This window comes from Psittacula echo (assembly GCF_963264785.1).
Source record: "Psittacula echo genome assembly, chromosome: 3".
Lineage (NCBI taxonomy): Eukaryota > Metazoa > Chordata > Aves > Psittaciformes > Psittacidae > Psittacula > Psittacula echo.
Genome location: NC_137736.1, coordinates 18154235 through 18173345, shown reverse-complemented (window position 1 = coordinate 18173345; position 19111 = coordinate 18154235). Strand labels below are relative to the sequence as shown.

Here is a 19111-nt window from a genome sequence, read left to right as displayed (position 1 = left end):
GAAGGATCTCATGCCAATGGCTTTGAGCAGCACTCTGCCATCTTGGGTCAAACACACAAGTCACCATCTGTCTGTCACTGACAGCAGGTCCTGGCAGAGGGCAGGACCACCGAGCTACCGGCCATGCTGATAATTTTTTGCATGTCTTCTTGGGTGCACTCTTGTTTCTGTGGAAAGAGCATAGAGCAAGCCCTGCAAACAGCTAGATGGGCTTGGGATTTTGTCACCACTGCATCTGCAAATGTATTGTTTTCACAGCACTTTTGGCAGATTTTGGTAGGATGTGCTTCCAATTTTACTCACATTTTGATAGTGAGATGGGGGAAGCTATCTGTGCTTCCCAGTCATGTGCCTCAGGGGCAAGGTTCCTGGCATGAAAAGAGTGTAGCAGAGGAGATCAATACCCTTGCTGGTGTCCAGCTGCTTCTTCGTGTTCTGTGGGTGAAGAAGCAGATGTGGGCTTTGCAGCTCCAAGGGTTTGTCTGTTGGTTGAGATGAGGATTTGGGCTTTTTGATGGGGCAGGAGTTGGCTATGAGGAACCTGCTTCTATATGGACAAGAGAGTACTTGAGGGCTTCCTGTTTACCCTCTTGCCAGTGATAGTGGTTCAGGTGGATCCTGCTACCTAACGCCACCATTTTGGCTATGCACAGACACAGGCAGGCATCAAGTATCCAGATGCTTCTTGTTCTTGCTAGTATCTAGTGGAGAAAAAAGTGCTACAGAAGTAGTCTGTTCTAACAACAGATAAGCTGCAAGGACAGTTTACCTTGGAAAATAGGGATTCGCTAGGTTTTGAGACATGACTCAAGAGTAAATGTTTTAAAGGCTGTAGGTTAAATAAAAGTTATGGTCCTCATTTGCTGGATATTTTCCAGCATGTAAAGCAACCACTCTGCAAGTTCTGCTGTGGTGCTTTATGCCTGCCCATTCCAGTGAGGTGACTCTGCAGTGGAGCTGGCAAAAGGGTAAGATTCTGGAAAGGTTTTTGTGGTCATTTATGACAGAGGAGATTTTTACTGCAGAGGAGGAACTCACTCAGGACAGCACAGCTCTCTTCTGCCAGGTCCTTGCTTGGAAAACTTTGCTGGCCTAGATGGCTTGAGCGGAGGATAAGGCGTCCCCACGTAATCCCTGTATCCTCAGTGCCCGCATGGTTGTAAGTGCAGCTCTTCATCCAGGCTGAGAATTGCCAGCCCTGATGGAGGAAGAATGAACAGCAGGGGAAATCCTTGAGGCTCATCTTGAATTGCGGAAGGATGTGGAGTGGGAAGAAGAGAGGGATAATTCAAGACAATTTTTTCTCTAAAACTGCTTTGTTGTTGTTTGTTTTTCTTTCATAGCAGCCAGTACTTAACAAAATGACTAAACTTGCTTGTGACTCATGTCTCATTAGTAAGGATCTCTGCTCATTTTTCAGGACTATAATCGTGAGCAAAGAGAGGACAAAAGAACCTCTCAGCACCTTCAGACAGCAGTTCTGTTTCTGCTTAACTTGCAGAGGTGGGGAGGCTTTGTGTTGGTTTTGACCAGCCATTTCCTTCCCTTCCTCCCGTTTTCCTCAGTAGTCCCGTTTCTGCTCAGGAGTCTTCCTGGGGAAACTCTGAACTGAAAACACTTGTGTTGCCTAAGGCCTGAAGGGCTCTGGCCTTGAAGATTCTCGTTATGGGACCATTTAAAATGTGTTGGGCAGATTCTATAATGAGAAGCCCTGTGGCTGATGAGAGCTGGGGGACAGCAGCCCCCTCCTGCAGGGACACCCAGAGGCTGCACAAGAGAGGGTTTGCCTAGCTATCTTCACTGAAGGAGAAAGCTCTCTACAGTGGGCTGTCAGCTTGCCCTTCCTGCTCAGCTCTTATGTTGGAAAGGGCTTTTTAATCTTTAAATGAAAGCTTAGATCTGGACTGATTGTGATCCCTGGAGTATATGTGTGTTCCCTGGCAAGATGACTAAACCAAATGTTAATTGCTCTTGAAGTCAGTGTTTAATCAACCTATCTTGGGTCTGGCCGCTTTATCTCAGTTAGGTAAAAACATCTCTTTAGCCATGCAGCAAGCACTACAACAAAAATAATAAAAAAAAAAAAACCAAGAAAATGAGACTTTTAGAAGTGTCCCCACTGTGTCTGTGCTGGGGACATCTCCATGGAGATGTTACCTAAATAACTTCCCAAATTGCCAGAGAAAATCCTCCCCTCTTCTGTTACACTGTTTTTCAAGACCTTTGAGCGCTCTCAAAGAAATAAAAAGTAGGCATGGAGTGCAATGCTTTTTGCATTGGTAGCTGGGGAGGAGTAGTCCTCAGCACAGGCACCGAACTCAGTGTTTCCTGGCATGTTCTAGTAGCATGTCTGGGTAAGCTGCAGCAGCTTTCTCCTCTCACATGTGCCCCCATTAGCTGGTGCCAGGGTCTATGTGGGCAAGGCAGCAGTACAGTGCTTGCAGACAGCTCCTGTTTGACCCTGCGCCAGGTGGTGTGTGGCGAGGTGAGGATGCTGCACCTGTGGGGTTGACCACAGAGGTACCTGTGGGACCTGGCAGGCTGCGTCAAGCCTTTGGATATTGCTTAGACTGTGCTCAGTACATAGCAGAGTTGTGACAGTCAGTTTACACTGGGGCAAGGGTGGCTTTGACGATACTCAGTGCTCACATCTCCCCTTATCTCAGATCCCACTTTGCAGGTGGAAACAGCTACCGCTAACCTCACAGTGCAGGAGAAGGAGTCCTTCCCACTGGACTGCAGTATCCTGTCCCGCTCCAGCCCAGAGTCCCATTTCGCAGTGACATGGTACAACATGCAGGCTAAAGAGGCGGGTGGCCAGACAGAGGAGGACGAGGAGCAGGAGAGGGAAGCAGTGCTGACCGTGGGCCCTGATGCCATCTTCAGCACTGAGGCCAGTCGCTGGGAGGGGCGCCTGCGCTTCCAGAGGCTCTCGGCGGTGCTTTTCCGGCTGACGGTGCTACAGGCCAGCGGAGCCGACGCGGGGAACTACTCGTGCCATGTGGAGGAATGGCTGGCGGACCCCAGCGGCGTGTGGTACCGGCTGGCAGAGGAGGAGTCGGGCACGGTTGCTGTTCATGTGCAGGATGCAGGTAAGAAGAGGCGACAGCCCTCTTGGGGGCATGTCCCTGGCATCTCCTGCATCTTTGGTTCAACCAAGATAAAAAGGCCAAGGAATGAATGGGCCTGGGTCTCGCCTGCACCAGGGCAAGTCTGTGGTGCCAGTGCTTTTCCAACCAGGTCGATGGCTTATAGCCCATCTGTGTCTTGGATTAAGCACTGCACTTAGCTCTGTGCTGAGGCTGCCCATCCCACAATACCACCTGGTGTGTCTGGAGTCAGTGGGGACAGACATTGTCCCCCACTGGGGTTTAACCCTTCCCTTTGGGAAACACCCTGGAGTTTGGCTTGGCTACACACAGAGGTGCAGGCTGTGGCACAAAGGTTTTCCCCCAGCAACTCCTGAAGCCATTGGATGGTTTAGAGCCCCCAGGGATAACTGAGGTGATGAGAGTTTTGTGGGCCCTTAAGGGACATACTGGGGTTCTGCCTCTGTGTACAGCCACTGAGGGAAACAGTGCTTTGCAAAGCTCCCTGCTTTGTAAGCTATCATAAAATCTGCACCAGGGAGGACTCTTCTCTAGCACTTACGAAACTCATGATGGGGATAAAGCCAAAACATGCCCTGCAACAACTTTCTTCTGCTGCTCTGTTCTGCAATATTGGTATTTTTCTCAGAGCCCCACCTCCTCCATTGACACAGATTAATGAGTGTCTGGGTTTTTTGTTTCTAAAGAAGTTTTTAGGCACTATGTTGCAGAGGAGCCATGAAATGTGACCATCCTGTGTCTCTTTACAGGCTCCAGCCTGCAGTCTGTCATCTGCTCCAACGACGCCCTCTTCTACTTTGTGTTCTTCTACCCCTTCCCCATCTTTGGCATCTTGATCATCACCATTCTCCTGGTGCGGTTCAAGAGCCGGAACTCTAGCAAGAACTCTGAGGGCAAGAACGGGGTCCCCTTGCTGTGGATCAAAGAGCCTCACCTCAACTACTCTCCCACCTGCCTGGAGCCACCAGTCCTCAGTATCCACCCAGGAACCATGGATTAAACAGGCAGAGGCACCCAGGGGGACAAGCAGAGAGAGAGAGAGAAGCAGAGACACACCAGGAGCCCTAAGGAACAGAGTGGGTTTTGTTGTTCTTGTTTCATTTGTTTCAGTGTCTGTGCTCTGACGTGGCAGCTGAGCTCTGTGGAGCACCCAGCCAGCAGGGACGGGAAGGTCCGAGGCTTCCTCCAGCACCAGTGGAGAACATCCCACCTCATCCTTATGGACAGAAAGTCCCTGCTCTTGATGTACATAGCAGATGTTCCTCTCGGATTAATTTTGTTCCCATCAGTTGCTGTCTTTTTGGCCATTACTATTTTGTCATTTCTTTTTTGGTCACTGAAAGAACTGTAGGCTTCCCCTGCCTTCCACACAGCGAGGAGTTCCAAGGGGGCATTTGGTCCTGGGACGATCTCTTTGGAAGTAAATATGTATGTTTTCCAAAACAGCCTGGTTTTCCTCCTCAGACTCAGTGCCACGGTGAAGAAGGTCTTTTCCCAAGGTGTGCTGAGCTAGTTCCTCCTTCTAAAATAGATAAAGCCAGGTCCACCTATGGAGAGGTTAGCTGAGCTATCAAGATGTCCATCTCAAAGACTGGCTGTAGTCTCAGCATCTTCTTGCCTCCATCTACCGTTTTCTCAGGAGGGAGCAATTCACCTTTTGGAGTGTTTCCAGGTCTTGGAGTGAATATTGAGCACATCAGTGATCAGGACAAAAGCAATTTAGTTTGTCCCCAGGAACTGAAGGGAGAGATGGAAGGAGGACACCTGAAAGCTCTGACTTTGTTGATAGCAAAGAAGGTCCTTGTACAGTTCAGCTTACCAGAGTTGTGCTCCTCCCTGGTGTCCATGCTGCAACCTCTGACGAGGCGGATCCCCTCTGTGCCCCAGACGCCTGGGGACAAGTGGCTGGAACCAGTCTCTGAAGACTTCAATATGACCAAAGTAATGACTCTAGGAAGGGGGAAGGGAGAAGGTCCACGGGTTGGGTTCACAGCCCCTGGATTGCTCCAGCCAAGTAGCCCAGCTGCAGCCATGCTGTGCAGCGAGGACATGCAGTTAACCACCGTGTGTCATGAGTTTCCCTGTGGCTTGCACTGCTTTCTGGTGTGAGCTTGGACAGGGTGAGGAGCCTGCACAATATTGACACCCTGGGGGCTTCCTTGTCTCCTTGGGCTGAGAGAAATCTTCCCTGTGTGTGCACGTGCATCTGCCATTTTGAGTTTCTGGGGCTTGAGGAAGAGAAACCATTTCTCCATCAGCTCCCCATCCTGGCAGTCATCTGCTCTTGTAGGCAGTCGCTGTGGCGGGAAATGCTGTTCTTTCTGTGAAAGATATGGCTCTCATGAACCAAACCAGGGCTCTCGCCACATGGGGCACCTGAGCTCCCGTGTACCCCTTAATGCCAAGTACCCCTGCCCTGTCCTGTGGGGGAATCCGCCTCCTCCCATATACGCCCGAAGTGTTATGTCTGGCGGAAGAAAATGTTTGCCAAAAATGGCCTTTTGTTGTCTTCCTTGATGTCTTCCTGGCAAATCCAGCCATTTATATTTTGCAGCATGGCTGAAGCCAACCGGGATGGATGGGCACAGCCACAAGACTCCCTACACCTCACATATGAGAGGTGCCATACCCACAGCCATTGTCCTCTTCAGGCGTGTTGGACTGCTCTTTGTGAAGAGACGAGGACCTCAGCAGATGCTCTGTAGCACTAGTTGGTTAGATCCTGATGCCTTGATGTTTCAGAGGTGGTGAAGCCTCAGGTGGAAGATCTGCAGCGCATATCCTCTCTTCCAGCTGGGAGAGGACCCATGTGGCCGTGGACTCTTCCATGCTAGGGCATTTGAAGTCAGCCACCTCTGCTCTTCCACTAGAACAACATTGGTTTCGTCTTCCACTGGGAAGCCCAAATTTCACTCGTCCCTCTGCAAAGTCTGCCTCCTTGAGATGTAACTGCTTGCTGACCGCAGCATATGCATAGTATCACACTCCTATATATAGACACACATGTATCACACACCTGCACACTTGTCCTCCCTTTCTGGTTACGACATCTGCAAAGAGAGGAGTGGGATGAGAAGTGAATGGAAACGAAGAACCAAGGAGCGAACAGCAGCAGCTGCAGCCAGTGGGTATTGTTTTGTAAATGTAGTGTCTCCTGTACCTGCTGCTCTGGGGCAGCAACTGCAGTTCACTTCAGCTTTAAAGGAAGGAAGAAGAGAAAATGAAGTCAGCAGGAGCTGTTCTTCCCTGGGAGAGCACTGTGCTGCATTCAAGCCGTGCTCCTCATGAGCCAGTCTGCCCTGGAGCAGGGCTCTCGTGGAGAGCTCTCCATGGCCCTGTGCCCCCTGGCTGGATTGGGTCCCTTCCCAGCCCTGAGGTTTCTGCACAGAGCCCAGGCTTTCCTGGGCTTCCAGGTGGTCCCTGAATGTACCTTGCCGGTGGCGTTTCTCCATTGCTCTGGCACATGCTGCCCAGTCTCAAACTTCTGTTTTTATAAGGCAGGCTTTTCCTGTAACGAGTTTTAACATGAAGCTTTTCAAACCACTCTCTCTGCTGTAACTTCCTGTAACAAAGCCAAGAAGAAAGAGAGATCCTCTATCCATGCATGATGTGGAAAAATATTTGGGATTTTTTTAAAAAAAACAGACGTTTAACAAAAACTTTGTACTATGTTGCACTAAAACATGTTTTATACAACACACCGGAGAGCTGTAGTAAACTGTGTTGAAATTGTGAATCCTACTGCCACTGGTTTTTATCAGATTTGGGCTTTCATTATGCCTTTATGCACACTCCCTGCATAAAGGTGTGCTGAACACCCCCTTTCAGGCAGCCTCTCCCTTTCCCACTGCCCATTCCCTGATGCATTAACTCTTTTCCCACCCTGGTAGTGCATCTCCTTTCCTGCATGCTGGAGCTTGCAGACACACCTTACACCCTCTGGCTCTTCATACTTCTCCCTCCCATCCCTTAATTCATCCCATAACAGAATATAACATTTAACCAAGGTACGTCAGGTCTGTTTATTGAATGGGATACACCATTTTTTAAATTGCTTTGAAAACAGGAAGTACTTTGCTCTGCCGTAGTCTGGATTTGAAGAAAAAACTTTTTATATAGAATTATCCATAGCAAATGTTAAGCAGATAATCTTTAGTAACATTGATGTAAACGGAAGAATATTGCTCACTACAGAAGCTGCTTAAGATCAACCTGTTCATTTTCATTACCCACTTTTACCTTGATTAAGGGTTTGGTTAGTAGTCTTGAACTCCCACGTTAACTGAAATAGGGAAATAGTGTGATACATTCTTACCTGTATAGCAAAAGTGCTGTGACATTGTGCAAAATGCACTGCTGACACAGCTGTGAGGTTGGGTTTGGTTTTTTTCCCCACATTCATTTAAAACAAAAAACTCTGCTAAAACAATTGTATGAGACAGCTGCTGTCTCCAGACACAACTGGCTGTTTGCCTGCTCCCCTTGCACCCCCCCCAAGCAGGTTGTCTTGGGCTGCATCTGCTATAGTCTCAGTGCTAGATGGCAAGTGCTGTCCCCAGCACTCCCTGGTGACAGTACCAGGCAGGGAGCTTGGGCTAGCTTAGGCTTGCTGGGAAGCATCTGCAGCCCATGTACACTCCCTGCAGTCAGGTGTGCATCCCTTACCCTCTCAGGCATGCTCATATGGGCAGGACCCTGGTCTGGGGCAGCTTGAGCGGGTTTTGCTGCTGGGGCATGGCTGCAGCAGGTGCCCCTGCTCCCCTTGAGGGCCAGGCGATGTGTAGCCACCATGCAGCGGAGGAGGGATGTCTCAGGGCTTGGCTGCTCCCATCAAACTACCTTGTAAGTGCTTCCCCCACCCACCATCCCCAAGCTGCTAGCTCCAAAACAGCCCCCCACTGAGGCCAACACGCACACAAAAAAAGCAGACCTGACCCTGGCTGATGCTCCTGTGCTTTTAACTCAGCAGGTTTGCACATGGAGTTTGCTAAACCTTGAGTGAGCAGAGGGTGGCTGTGAGGTAAGAGCACCCCTGGGGGCCCTGCTGCCCCCATCTAGGTGAGGCGGTACAAGGCCTTGGCCACCTGCTCCAGGCGGTCTCTGTACTCAAGTTGGGCATAGAGGGAGTCATTGACACCCTGGAAGCCATGCATGGCACCCCACCAGCAGGCTGCAATGGCAGCAGTGGAGTCGCTGTCCCCACCATGGAAGAAGGCCCGGTGAGCCAGCTCTACCCATGAATCCCCTGCGCCCAGCACCGCGTCGTAAGCGATCATAGGGGCATCGTGCCCGCTGCTGCCCCCCCAGCCATCGTAGCTGAGGGAGGTGTAGAAGGAGTCTCTCTCTTCCACACCATACCTTGGGGGGAAGGTGGGTGGGGAGATCCCATCTGCTATGCCTCTCTCTGCCAGGTATTTTTCCCACTGCTCTTCAAAATAATGCCTGCAAAACAGGATGGAGGGATTGTAAGAGACATCCCATGGCAGAAGCATGTACCTCAGCTCCCTGCTCGGCACCAGCTGAAAACGTGCTGCACCAAGAGCCCGGAGCAATGGCTCAGCAAAATGGTAGGCGTCCCCCCATTTGTCAAACTAAGGACATGATTTCCAGTAAGAGGCCCAGGGACATGTTTCAGTGAGTTAGATTTCCCCTCCCTCCAGCCACATGGGAGAAGGCAGCCCAGCACCTGCTGCTGTCATGCTGCATGGGATTCAGAGGCTCAGAGTGAAAACTGAGTCATCCTCTGAGATCCAGAGTACCCTGCCTGTGTGTGCCCCTGCACACACAGCCCCACTGAATCTGCAACCAGATTTGGTTATGACTTTCTAACTGAGCTCAGTCCTGAAGCCTGGTGCTCTTCCCCTGCTTCCATCTTTCATCAGGTCATGGTTGCTTGAGATGACAAATACAGCTACCTCATACTGGATCCAAAAAATGGCATAACTGCATGACCCAAACACAATGGGCTCGGTTTTGTTTTAGATTAAGCTAGAGGTACTCTGAATCTATTCAGTCCCATAGCAGGCATGAGCTGCTCTGGGACTTTATGTGGTTACTGAAACTTAAGTATTAGCAGAGCTCACCCTCTCATACATGAGGTTTATTCTAGTTTTAGCAAAGCCCAGTGCTGGAAGCGCAGCTCACCATTGCCCCATGTTCTCCTCCATGAAGAAGCCAGTGTCCCGCACGTAGGCTTTTGCCTTTGGAAGCACCTCCAGCAGCTGCTTCCCCCAGGCCGGTGGGGGCACGCCATTCACCGCAAGGGCTGTGAAGAGGGCTGAAGCCAGGGACCCCAGGTAGCCAGTAGGATGGTGGTGGGTCATTCGGCCGCTCTCGATGCTGACTTGCACCAGGGTGTCCAGCTCACTGGTGTGGCAGAAACGTAGCCCGATGCACATGGCACGCATGGCGGCCCCGCAGCCTCCTGCATGGGGGCTGAATGGGGTCCTCCAGCCATCCGGCCGCTCCGGATCCAGCTTCAGTGCATTCGCCATACTCATGGCACCTGGACAGGGGGGACACAGCCCAAGAAAGAAAAGAAACATGCATCAGTAGGAGACAGGGTCATGTAGCTTGAGAACTGAGAGAAGACAGGCTAGGTAGTGGAGAAGGAGCATTACTCTGCATAAGGGATTTGAGCTTCCCTTTAAAACCATCGGTTATATGCTCACACATGTATCCTGCATTAAATTGCCAGTGCACCACGCATATACCCAAGCAGACTTGGTAATTCCTGTTCATGAAAATAATTAGGGGGTAAGAAACAAGTCTACTGATGATTTATTTACATTAATTTTATTTACATATCATGTTGTTTAATAACTTCTCTATAAAATACTATATATATTAATACATGCTATATATAATACATACTATATATGTTAGGTATATTATGTACACATACATGTAAATACCTAGATAGATATATATAAATAGAAACAGAAAGGAGGTTCCCTGATCTGAGGCAGGGCTAAGTACCTCTGCTTTTTTAGTTGTTCAGCCTCTTTACTGGACCTTTTAAAGGCAGAGACCCCACAAGCTCCCAGGCATCCTTCCCATTGCATCACTGGTAGGAAGTGTTTTCCAGCTCTCTCTTGCTGCAGTTTAAGTTTGTCAGAAAGTGATGAATGTGTTACTTCTCACTGCAACGTGGTCTGCATAACTGGCTTTACTGTATTCCTCTTCAATAAGCTGAAGAACAGCTGTGCTAGGTGAGACCAAAGGTTTGTCCAGCCAACTAGCCTGTCTTCTCAGTCACTAACAGATAACTATGGAAAGACTATAAAAAATGAGGCAAATACAACATTATCCCAAGAAGACCCGCCTGGCTTCCAGCAGACACAGGAGTACAAGCTTGCTTGAGTCATAAGACAGAGCCAGAGTGGTGTGTTCAACTCCTAACATACCCAGCCACCAGGAACCAGCCTCCTCAGCTTGAACCCATGCATGTCTTCAGACCCCTTCAACATCCCATGGTAACCAGTGCCATGATTCGGTTATGCAAAGCACTTCCTTTTGTTTTAAACTGCCATTTGACAACTTCCCTAAATTCCCCCCCTAATTTTTTCACTACAAAAAACAACTTTTCATGCTCCATGCTATTCAGGATTGTACTTTATCCCCCTTCCTCAGTTTTCTTCTCCTCCAAGCTCATACCCTGGTCCAATTTTGCCTCTCTTCTGGTGGGAAGCCAGCCAGCTTCCCCAGCCAAGACTTTAAAACATGTTTTGAGAGCTAAGCCCAAATGCTTGTGTGCAAGGAAGAGGAAACAGTTTTGAAACATTAAATTATCTTCATTTGTCTTCTACGTTGCCTTTTTCTCCTAGTCTTCTCTTCTGGCCAAATCTGAAATGCTGCTCTTCCAGATGAAGCTAAATGAAGGGCAGGTTTCAAGCAGCTTCATTTAACCTTTAATGTACTGGACAATGGCAAAAGTGGGACTCAAAAAAGTAGTCTTTGCCCAACCCCAACTTGCCCAGTCCTCTCTCAGATACATAGGGTAACAGCAACAGTTGGCATGCTCTCACACCCAAAATTAGACCATTGCTTCTATGCTTTGCTGGGACATGTAGCTGATAAACTTGAGGGTGCTCTGTTACTTTGAAAGTCAAACTAAACAAAATAGAGTAGCAAGGAAGAAGACTGGTCAACAAACTTCACCTAACTCTACAATTCAGTTCCCTTTGGTGCAATTTGATCACTGTGATCTGGGACCTTGCTCATCACAGGTAGGTACTGCAACAAGTACTTTGCAGAGCTCTTCACTTTGCACTTTCATGTATATGTTTGGCAGTACGATTTAGTATATGGCAGCCTATTGGACCTGCACATAGCATTTACAGCACCCTTGTAACTGAAATACCTTCATATCCAAACACAGCTTGAAGATTGGCCTCTGAACATAGGCTGAAAGAAATAATGGCTGGCTGCTGTCAGTAATAGGTCACATGCTGCTCTAAGTGTCTTGAGCATCTTTCTTTTCCAACAGTATTGTTATATCACATGTTTACCAGATGAGAGCAGGACACAGCCCTCTGTGCAGAGGGAGGGGGTGGACCAGCTCCCCATGAATGGCTATCTCAAACTGAGAAAGCCGCTTGATCCTGTGGCTGTCGGGCTATTTGCCCTGCAGCCTCTCAACTGAAATCAGCTTTGAGAATGGAAACAGCTATGCGAGTCTCCCCCACAGGAAAAAGCGGGCTGCCGATCAGCGCAGCCCACAGTGTCAGGCCACTTCAGCTCTCATGAATTCCCCACAGCATGACCCAGGCATGACCCCGACCTGCCATTGCAGCAGGGTCATCCGTGCTTGCTGTGCCAGCACACCAGCCTTTGGCATGACGCTGCTGTCACACCCTGCCCAGTAGATGAGACCTGTTGGTTTTGCAGTGCCACACAGGCAGCCAACCCCTGGGATCGGTCCAGATGGTTTTGAATCAGGAAATTATGTTCTGGAAATCCAGTAAATCCTGGTTAGGAATGCTTTGTGCTAACAACAATAAGAAGCTAAAAGTAACCTCAGGAGGGTACTTGTCTAAGGAAAGAAATACGAGCAAAAAGCAGTGCATGAAGAAGTTTCAAGTGCAACTGGTCACTATTCCTGGAATAGGCTTCCAGTCCACTCATTTCAGACTCTTCCTGAGCACAGACAGTAACAGTTCATCAATCAATACACATAAAAAAGTGAATTAAAACAACCACATAGTGGTAAGTAATCCCACACACTTGGACCAAAAGGCAGAGTTCCTGAAGCACGTGGTTTCCTGGAGAGCTGTACCATGACAAAAGAAGTATGCCCGTGCTTGTGTCACTTAATTCACTGACTTTGTTACCTGCAAAGAACAAAGAATTTGGGGCTGTGGCACATCACAAATAGCAATAACGGACAGAGAGATTATCTTGTCACTGAATTATGACAATGAGCTCTCTCCTGGGGACCCTGCTGTGGCTGTCTGATGACTCATTACATTGTGGGAATCCCTTTGTTGCTTCAGGTTTTGGTTTTCAGGTCTGACTCCCTCGTGTGGGTGAGCAATATGACTTCCCCCCACCATTCTGGGGAATCTCATCTCTGTTGGGTGAAAGTTGCAGCAGCAACTTCCCATTCTCAGCCTTAAGGGCTACAATTCCCCAGTAAATACTTGCTTTGGCCCCAGCAGCATCACTGTGGGTTATGTTCTCATTTAAAATCCATGTACTCTAAACTGCCAAAAGAAGTTATTGACATGCAACTTGTAGCGTTAGGATTGACCAATATGGCATAGAGACTGCAGACAGCTTTTCAGGACATGGATTAGGTATTCCCTTTGTAGTTCGTCAGTGGGCATTAAACTCTGAAGTGTCAGGATTTATGCTTTCAGAGCTGAGTGCCTTTCCTGTGGCTGCAGCAGGAGCACTCCAGAATGCTGTTGAAAGAACATTCCCAGCAGATGTCCATTTTTATCACATTACTTTCCCTAAGATCATACAAGGTTGTGTTCATGGACACACTAAAGAAGTTGCATTTCTATCTTTAGCTAGATAAGCTGACCTTTCATTGTCACTCAAATTAGTGTACATACCAAATTCACTTGAAAATCCTTCACTTCCAAATGGGAACTGCTTTTGGGCATACTGCAGCTCAGTTACTCACAGAAGGACTGCAGCAGGTGTGCTATTATCCTTCTCTATTAATTACTAACAATGAAATTTTAGGTTCTCCTTTTCATCTAGGGTTTTAGTCTCCAAGCTTAAATAGTGGAGGCAAAACCAGCTTCCAGGTGCTGTCTCACTGCCATCTGTGGTTAGTCCACCTTTGCAGACCCCATCAGCAGGGGGAACTAAAAGAAGCTCCTTTGCTAAGACAGCAGTGAGTCTTAGAAGTTTAACCTGCTGACTCCTGCTATTTTGGCAAGTATCATTTCCCCTTCCTAAATATTTTACTAATTAGGCCACTCCAACAACTGAAACTGTGTTAAAGAATACTGATAGTTTAGTTCTTTATAGGAGAGTAGGAGATCACTGTGGAAAGGTAAGCAGAATAAATTCCTGCTCAAGTTTCCAACGTGGTTTACCTTGGAAATGCACAGCTGTGACACTGTGCTCAGTGGCCCTAAGACAGCAATGCAGGATTTCGCCTTTCCCATGTTTAATGTCAAGCCAGAACATTCTTAATATATTCTGGGCATTCCAAATAGGCACGTGTAGGACATTTCTTTTTGATGTATAAACTTTGCATAGGATTGAGAGTTTCCTGGATACTTCACACTGCCTGCACCTCTCAAATTGGAGGCCCAGCCTTAGCAGCTCCAATTTAAGTTTAACGGAAGCATCCAGAAGAGGCTGGGCCATGAACATATTGATGGGGAAGAGCTGGGTCAGCAGGCCACAGTGAAACAGGAACTACAGGAATATGTAGTATATGGCTTGGCTACTGCAGCCTGTCAAGATGCCCTTCCTCAATACTGCCACACACTGCCAGTCCCCGCTGCCTGTGACCCAAACTTAGCAAAGTTGTGCCAAGAGAGGTAGTACAGAGTTCAGACAATACAAATGTGGCCTGAACACCCTGTTGCAGAAATCAGACATGCAGAGCTAGCCAAAAGTAGACTTTGGGTTTAATAACCTTTATTCCAAGCAAGGATCTTTGTGCCTTTAAATATACTTTATGTGTAATTTATTACAAAAAGTTCTTTGTTAATTCTCTGTTTTTATGTGTTGCTTTAACACAGCATCTCAGGGTGTGCATTATACATGGTTGAATTTGCATTTTTCATCCTCTGAGTGTAAGAAAAGACACATCCCCAGTGCAAAAGCCATCATGCTTCCCCTGAGTTCAAGGTCAGGCCTGAAACTTGCCTGTAAGAATGTTTTGTAGATGTAGGCAAAACAGTATCTTTTTTATCTAGTTCAGAGGAGCCCAAACTACTTCAGCTTGCCTTCTTTTGTTGTCTCTAGTTCATCCTGAAACAGGTATTGAAAAAAACTCTCTGCCTTTTCATGAAATACAGTTAATGTTATAAACAGCCAAAAGCAGACCCAGGGCCAGCCTCAGTTCCAAGCTGCAAGAAAAGGAGAGACATTAGTGAGCACACAGCCCTGCCCAGGCAGTATTACAGCAGGCTTACCTGGAGCTCTGCCCTTCATGTCATTCATGCACTCCTTGTAGTTCTTTGCAAGCAGGGAATAGAGATGTGCTAAATTTGGGGTTTTCCCAGCAGCTACCAAGGCTTCAGCTGTGGCCAAGTGCATCACTGTATCATCACTGACTTTCCAACCTTGGATGCTCAAGTTGCCAATTCCCCCCATCTCCGCCAGCTCCTTGTGGATGGCTGGACCACTCAGCAAGAACTCCCATTGCCCATTCTTGTAGCCCAGCGTGTCACCAACTGCACCCAGCACCATCGATGCCACATAGTTTTCCATCGCCTTAGGACATATTTTTTGCCCCAGGACTGCTTCAATGCAGAAAACACTATAAAAAAAAAAAAAAAAAAATAAGAGAGGGAGATAGAAGACAGTGTCTTTCGCAGTTGAGGATGAGCCTCCACTGCTAAGCGCAGGCTGGATACTCAGCCTGGCGCATGCACTTTCCTCAGAGGGCATACTTCTTCAACCCAAATGCCTCCCCAGGGACTTCTGGCCACTTGGGTAAGTGCGTGGCAGTCCAGCTCTGGGCCACGGGCAGCTGGCCTTATCCTCCCTGGGGCTGTGGCAGAAGCCCAGGATGACGCTGCTCATCATAGCTGGGTCACAGACTGACAAGCAAGGGCAAGCCTGCAGAAACGTGTGCAGGTTATGACTGTACCCATGGCCACTGCTTCTCTGAGTTCAGCCCACAGCGCAAGCAAGGAGGTTAGATCAGCTTCTAGCAGCTTTCCCACCCTCGGGGTAATGTGAGGCTGAGCTCGGTCAGTTTCAGCCAGGCAGTAAGCACCGGATCCCTGGGCAAGGCTTGGCCTCGCTTCATCGGCCGGCTACGGGCCAAACTGGCGATCCCAGCGGGTACTTCCAGCGATACCCCCCCACAACCCACGCTTCTCCTCAGGCTTCGCTGCGACACAGGGCGAGGCCCTTTGGTTTGGCCCTAGCAGAAGCAGGGAAGGCCGTTGGGGCCGCCCCCGGGCCGCAGCAGTACTTACGCTGCCACTCCTGCGAGCAGGACCGGCCGGGGCCTGCCGCACCAGGGGAGCTGCAGGAGGCTCCGTGGGGACATCCGGCGCGCAGTACAAGCCTCGGCGGCGGGCGCTGCTGGTGGCTGCCCAAGGTGCCTCCGGCCGGCCCTCCCCTTTTGTGGCTTCCCCGGGGCGGTGCGACCAGACCGGCAACGGAGACTCCTCCTTGGCAGCCGCCAGGCCCAGGGCGCCACTCTTCCGGCGGGACCCGGCGCTCCGCCGCCCGCTGCCGCCGGTCACAGCCAGGCTGTCCTCGGCGCGGGCGGAGGGCCAGGCTCCCGGGGCCCAGGGCTGGGAGCTCGGGAGGGAGGCGGGTGTTTTCGGCCGTCCTCGGGATTGTGTCGTTGCTAGGCTTTGCTATGGCCAGTGGTGCTGCTTTACGCTGTATCCCGAGGTGCTAAGTGATCCCACTGCCTTGCTTTATCGTTTGTTTTTAATGGTGGTGGTGGTTAGGTGGCTGAGGGCATCTAGTGAATGGGCAACGAAGGGACAGCAGCAGGAAGCAGGAGCAAGAAACGGGAGCACGGCTGGAGTTTGGTTTTGCGGAGGCTGAACTTGTTCACCTGGTGGTCACTTGACATGCTGCACAGCAAGTCTTCAGAGCCCCAGTTCACCCTTGAAGGTACCAACCAGTGCCCCTTCCATGAAGGGACACCCCAGCCCAGCCCCCCTTCCCCGTGCCTGTGAAAGACCATTGGTAGTTTCTGAGCTGCAGCCCTGGGGGATTTCAGGGCAATCACAGATGTAGCACAGAGTCCCTGGGGAATTTGGGGGCTATTGCGAGCGGGGTCTGGAGCAGGGCCCGGGGGATTTCAGGTAGCTGAGAGTGCAGGGCTGCATGGGAGCATCTCCCTGGTGGCTGTGGTGGTTCAGTGTGCCGTGCACAGTCAGGTGTCTGCGGCTCCTCTCCACCTCGCTGCTAACGTGGAGTTTGAGAAGAAGGTGGTAGAGGACATAGTACTAGAAGAGAAATGAGAAAAGAAGCAGCTGGTGTCTGGGCACTGCCAGCGGTGCCTGCTGGCGTTTTGTGCTTCTCCTCTTAATTTTGTTTCTATATAGAGCAGCTCTGAATTTACTCAAGTTGGCGCACTGCTTGAAAGCAAAGCAGGATCGTAAGGATTAGGCCTATGAGAGGGAACACTCCTGCCCCCTGCCATTGGCTGTCTATCTATGAGGAACAGCTTCTGCTGCAGCCTGAACAGCAGAGAAGTGGAGAGGAAAGAGGCAGGGTTCCCCAAATAGACAAGAGGATGGGAGAACACCTCTGCATCATCACAAAACACCTGCAGCACTGGCATCTTTGTGTCTCATCACTCTTTCCTGGTTCCTGAGCTCTTTCAGCTTCCTAAGAACTGAATCCAAGACGCACAGTTCAGTTAAGTGACATCTGAGACATCACAGAAAAACATCGAGAGCTCCTTGCTGACAGACAAGTGGATGATGACCCAGCAGCAAGAGCCATTGGCAGGAGCCTGCAAACTTGGGGTGGGGATTGCAGCAGCCGTCAGTCTCAAATGCATGCATTGATCCCAAAAGGATCTCCTTGCATGAATCCCACGGCGGGTGAGGAGTGCATTCTCCATTAGGGAGCAACTCCTCAGCATTGACTCACCCCGTGGTGCGGTGAGGCGGGCACAACCAGTTCGCCTTTCCAAGGATGGCCTTCTGGTACTGAGCTATGCAAAGAGTTAAAGACGCCCCATGTTGCACCTTTCTGGGGGTTTTGTTGTATTTTTTTAAATGAAAATTTAGGCTGCAGCGGGCCAATGGCCAGGATATGCCTTCTGGAAAGTACCACCTTGGAGCAGCTTGCTAACATGCCCCTGACATGTGCTGGACAATGTGGTTAGCACTCAAACTCAGAATTTTCCTCTATATTCATCTGTAACAAAAGGGTAATTCTTTCTGACTAAACAAAAAAATCTGACTTTCTAGATAAGCCCAGGGTTGAGGGCTCCTATTTGGAGGACTGTGAAGGCTGGCACTGCAGCACTGGAGCTACTGCGTGATTTAGACCCAGTGAAACATTTCTTCAGAACTACATGAAGCCTTCAGGCCAAGAAGACTTAGGAGAAGGTGAACATTAAAAATGCACAATGTGCCTTCTTAAACATGACAGTGCCCCTGTTCTAGCTGTCCCCAAAATGGGACTGCAAGGGAACATCTGTAATTCTCATTTTTCACCTCTCCTATTCATCTTCTCTTTGTCCCCCACGTTCAAAGATGACTTTCTGCAGGATCTTCTGGGGCCCTCAATCATGTTCATTTGGGACCAGTGCCAACCTCTTAACAGTCTCTCATTCCTTTAATAGCACTTTTTTCTCTGTAATGACAACAGGCATTTTTTTGAGTGGGGAGTATTTCTGGGCTTACACTAATTCTCAGTCCCCAGGTGCATGTCTGTCTTTGTCACTGGCCAGCAAATAATAATACACTATAAAAGGAGTATTCAAAATGGGCAACAAGCACCATGTGAGGTCTGCCTGGGACCTGACTGGCTTGCTGTGAAGAGCCTGGGCAGTGATTGCTGGTGAGGCAGCACCCCGCATACACGTGTGAGGGAAACACTCGGCCTTGCAGGATGCTCGGGGCTGCTGCTCTCACTCTGGCTGGATGTTTGCAGCAGGGGATGGGCACCCAGCAGCAGTGGGTGCTTCTGGCTCTGTGCTTCCTTTGCCCTAGGAAAGGAAGGGGCTTGCTTCACCCAGGGGCTTGCTAATGTTGCTGGGGTGGTGATCCTCACTTCTTGTGGGCTTTCCAGTGTTAACACTGGACTTCAGCCTCTCATTCAAGAAACCAGACTTCACTGTAGAAATATCCACCTCTTTCTTTTCAGGCTTGCCTCCTTCCACGAACTGTCTCAGAGCAGGTCCAGCTCACTGCCCAGTGTGAAAAGGAAACAGTGGAATATTAGTGTGATCTGGTCATTGTGGCACCGGCCACTCTCCTGAGGATGCTTCCAAAAACCCTCTGTAACACAGGTTTTAAAAGAAAAATTAAAAAATTGCAACCTGCCCCCAAGTCTGTTTCAAATAACCATAATCCTGCAGGGTAGAAGCTGAGCAGGATAATTGCATTATCACAGAGAGAGGCACTGCAATGCCAGCCTGGGACAACCAGCAAGGTCAGTGACGCAGGGAACATCTGGGTGAGCTGAAGACTGTGATCACCTCTCCACATCTAGCCAAAGGAACTGCAAACTCATGTTTATTGCCCCTTTATCAGGTTTATAGCTAGCATGTTGGTAAACAGGAGTGTGAGGGGACAGGGACCTCTTAAGCCTGGGGACATGAATGAAGCAAGCCCAGCCATCTCCTGTGGACCTGGGGTTTGGCTTGGGCGGTGGAT

At 49.4% G+C, this 19111-nt stretch overlaps 2 protein-coding genes across 3 annotated transcripts in view; one reads left to right on the top strand and one right to left on the bottom strand.

The window, feature by feature from the left end:
* The window catches only part of IGSF3 (immunoglobulin superfamily member 3), a gene marked incomplete at its 5' end in the record, with an annotated part of 102582 nt that extends 96788 nt beyond the window's left edge, over positions 1-5794 (top strand). The window contains 2 exons of the mRNA XM_080612630.1: positions 2667-3092; positions 3860-5794. Of these exons, the coding sequence (XP_080468756.1) occupies positions 2667-3092; positions 3860-4110 (677 nt within the window). The 3' untranslated portion in view covers positions 4111-5794. The remainder of the gene's footprint in view (positions 1-2666; positions 3093-3859) is intronic.
* A 1401-nt stretch (positions 5795-7195) lies between these two features.
* ADPRH (ADP-ribosylarginine hydrolase) lies at positions 7196-15993 on the bottom strand. 2 transcript variants are annotated; one of them, XM_080613214.1, is made up of 4 exons: positions 15731-15993; positions 14717-15063; positions 9255-9615; positions 7196-8552 (listed from the first exon to the last, which is right to left on the bottom strand). In XM_080613214.1, exons 1-4 carry the CDS (start codon positions 15802-15804, stop codon positions 8165-8167), a joined length of 1170 nt encoding a protein of 389 aa, XP_080469340.1. In that variant the 5' UTR covers positions 15805-15993; the 3' UTR covers positions 7196-8164. The 2 variants fall into 2 exon arrangements, with proteins under 2 accessions (XP_080469340.1, XP_080469339.1); XM_080613213.1 differs by lacking the exon at positions 15731-15993 and having other exon boundaries at positions 14717-15273.
* Positions 15994-19111: the final 3118 nt, after the last annotated feature.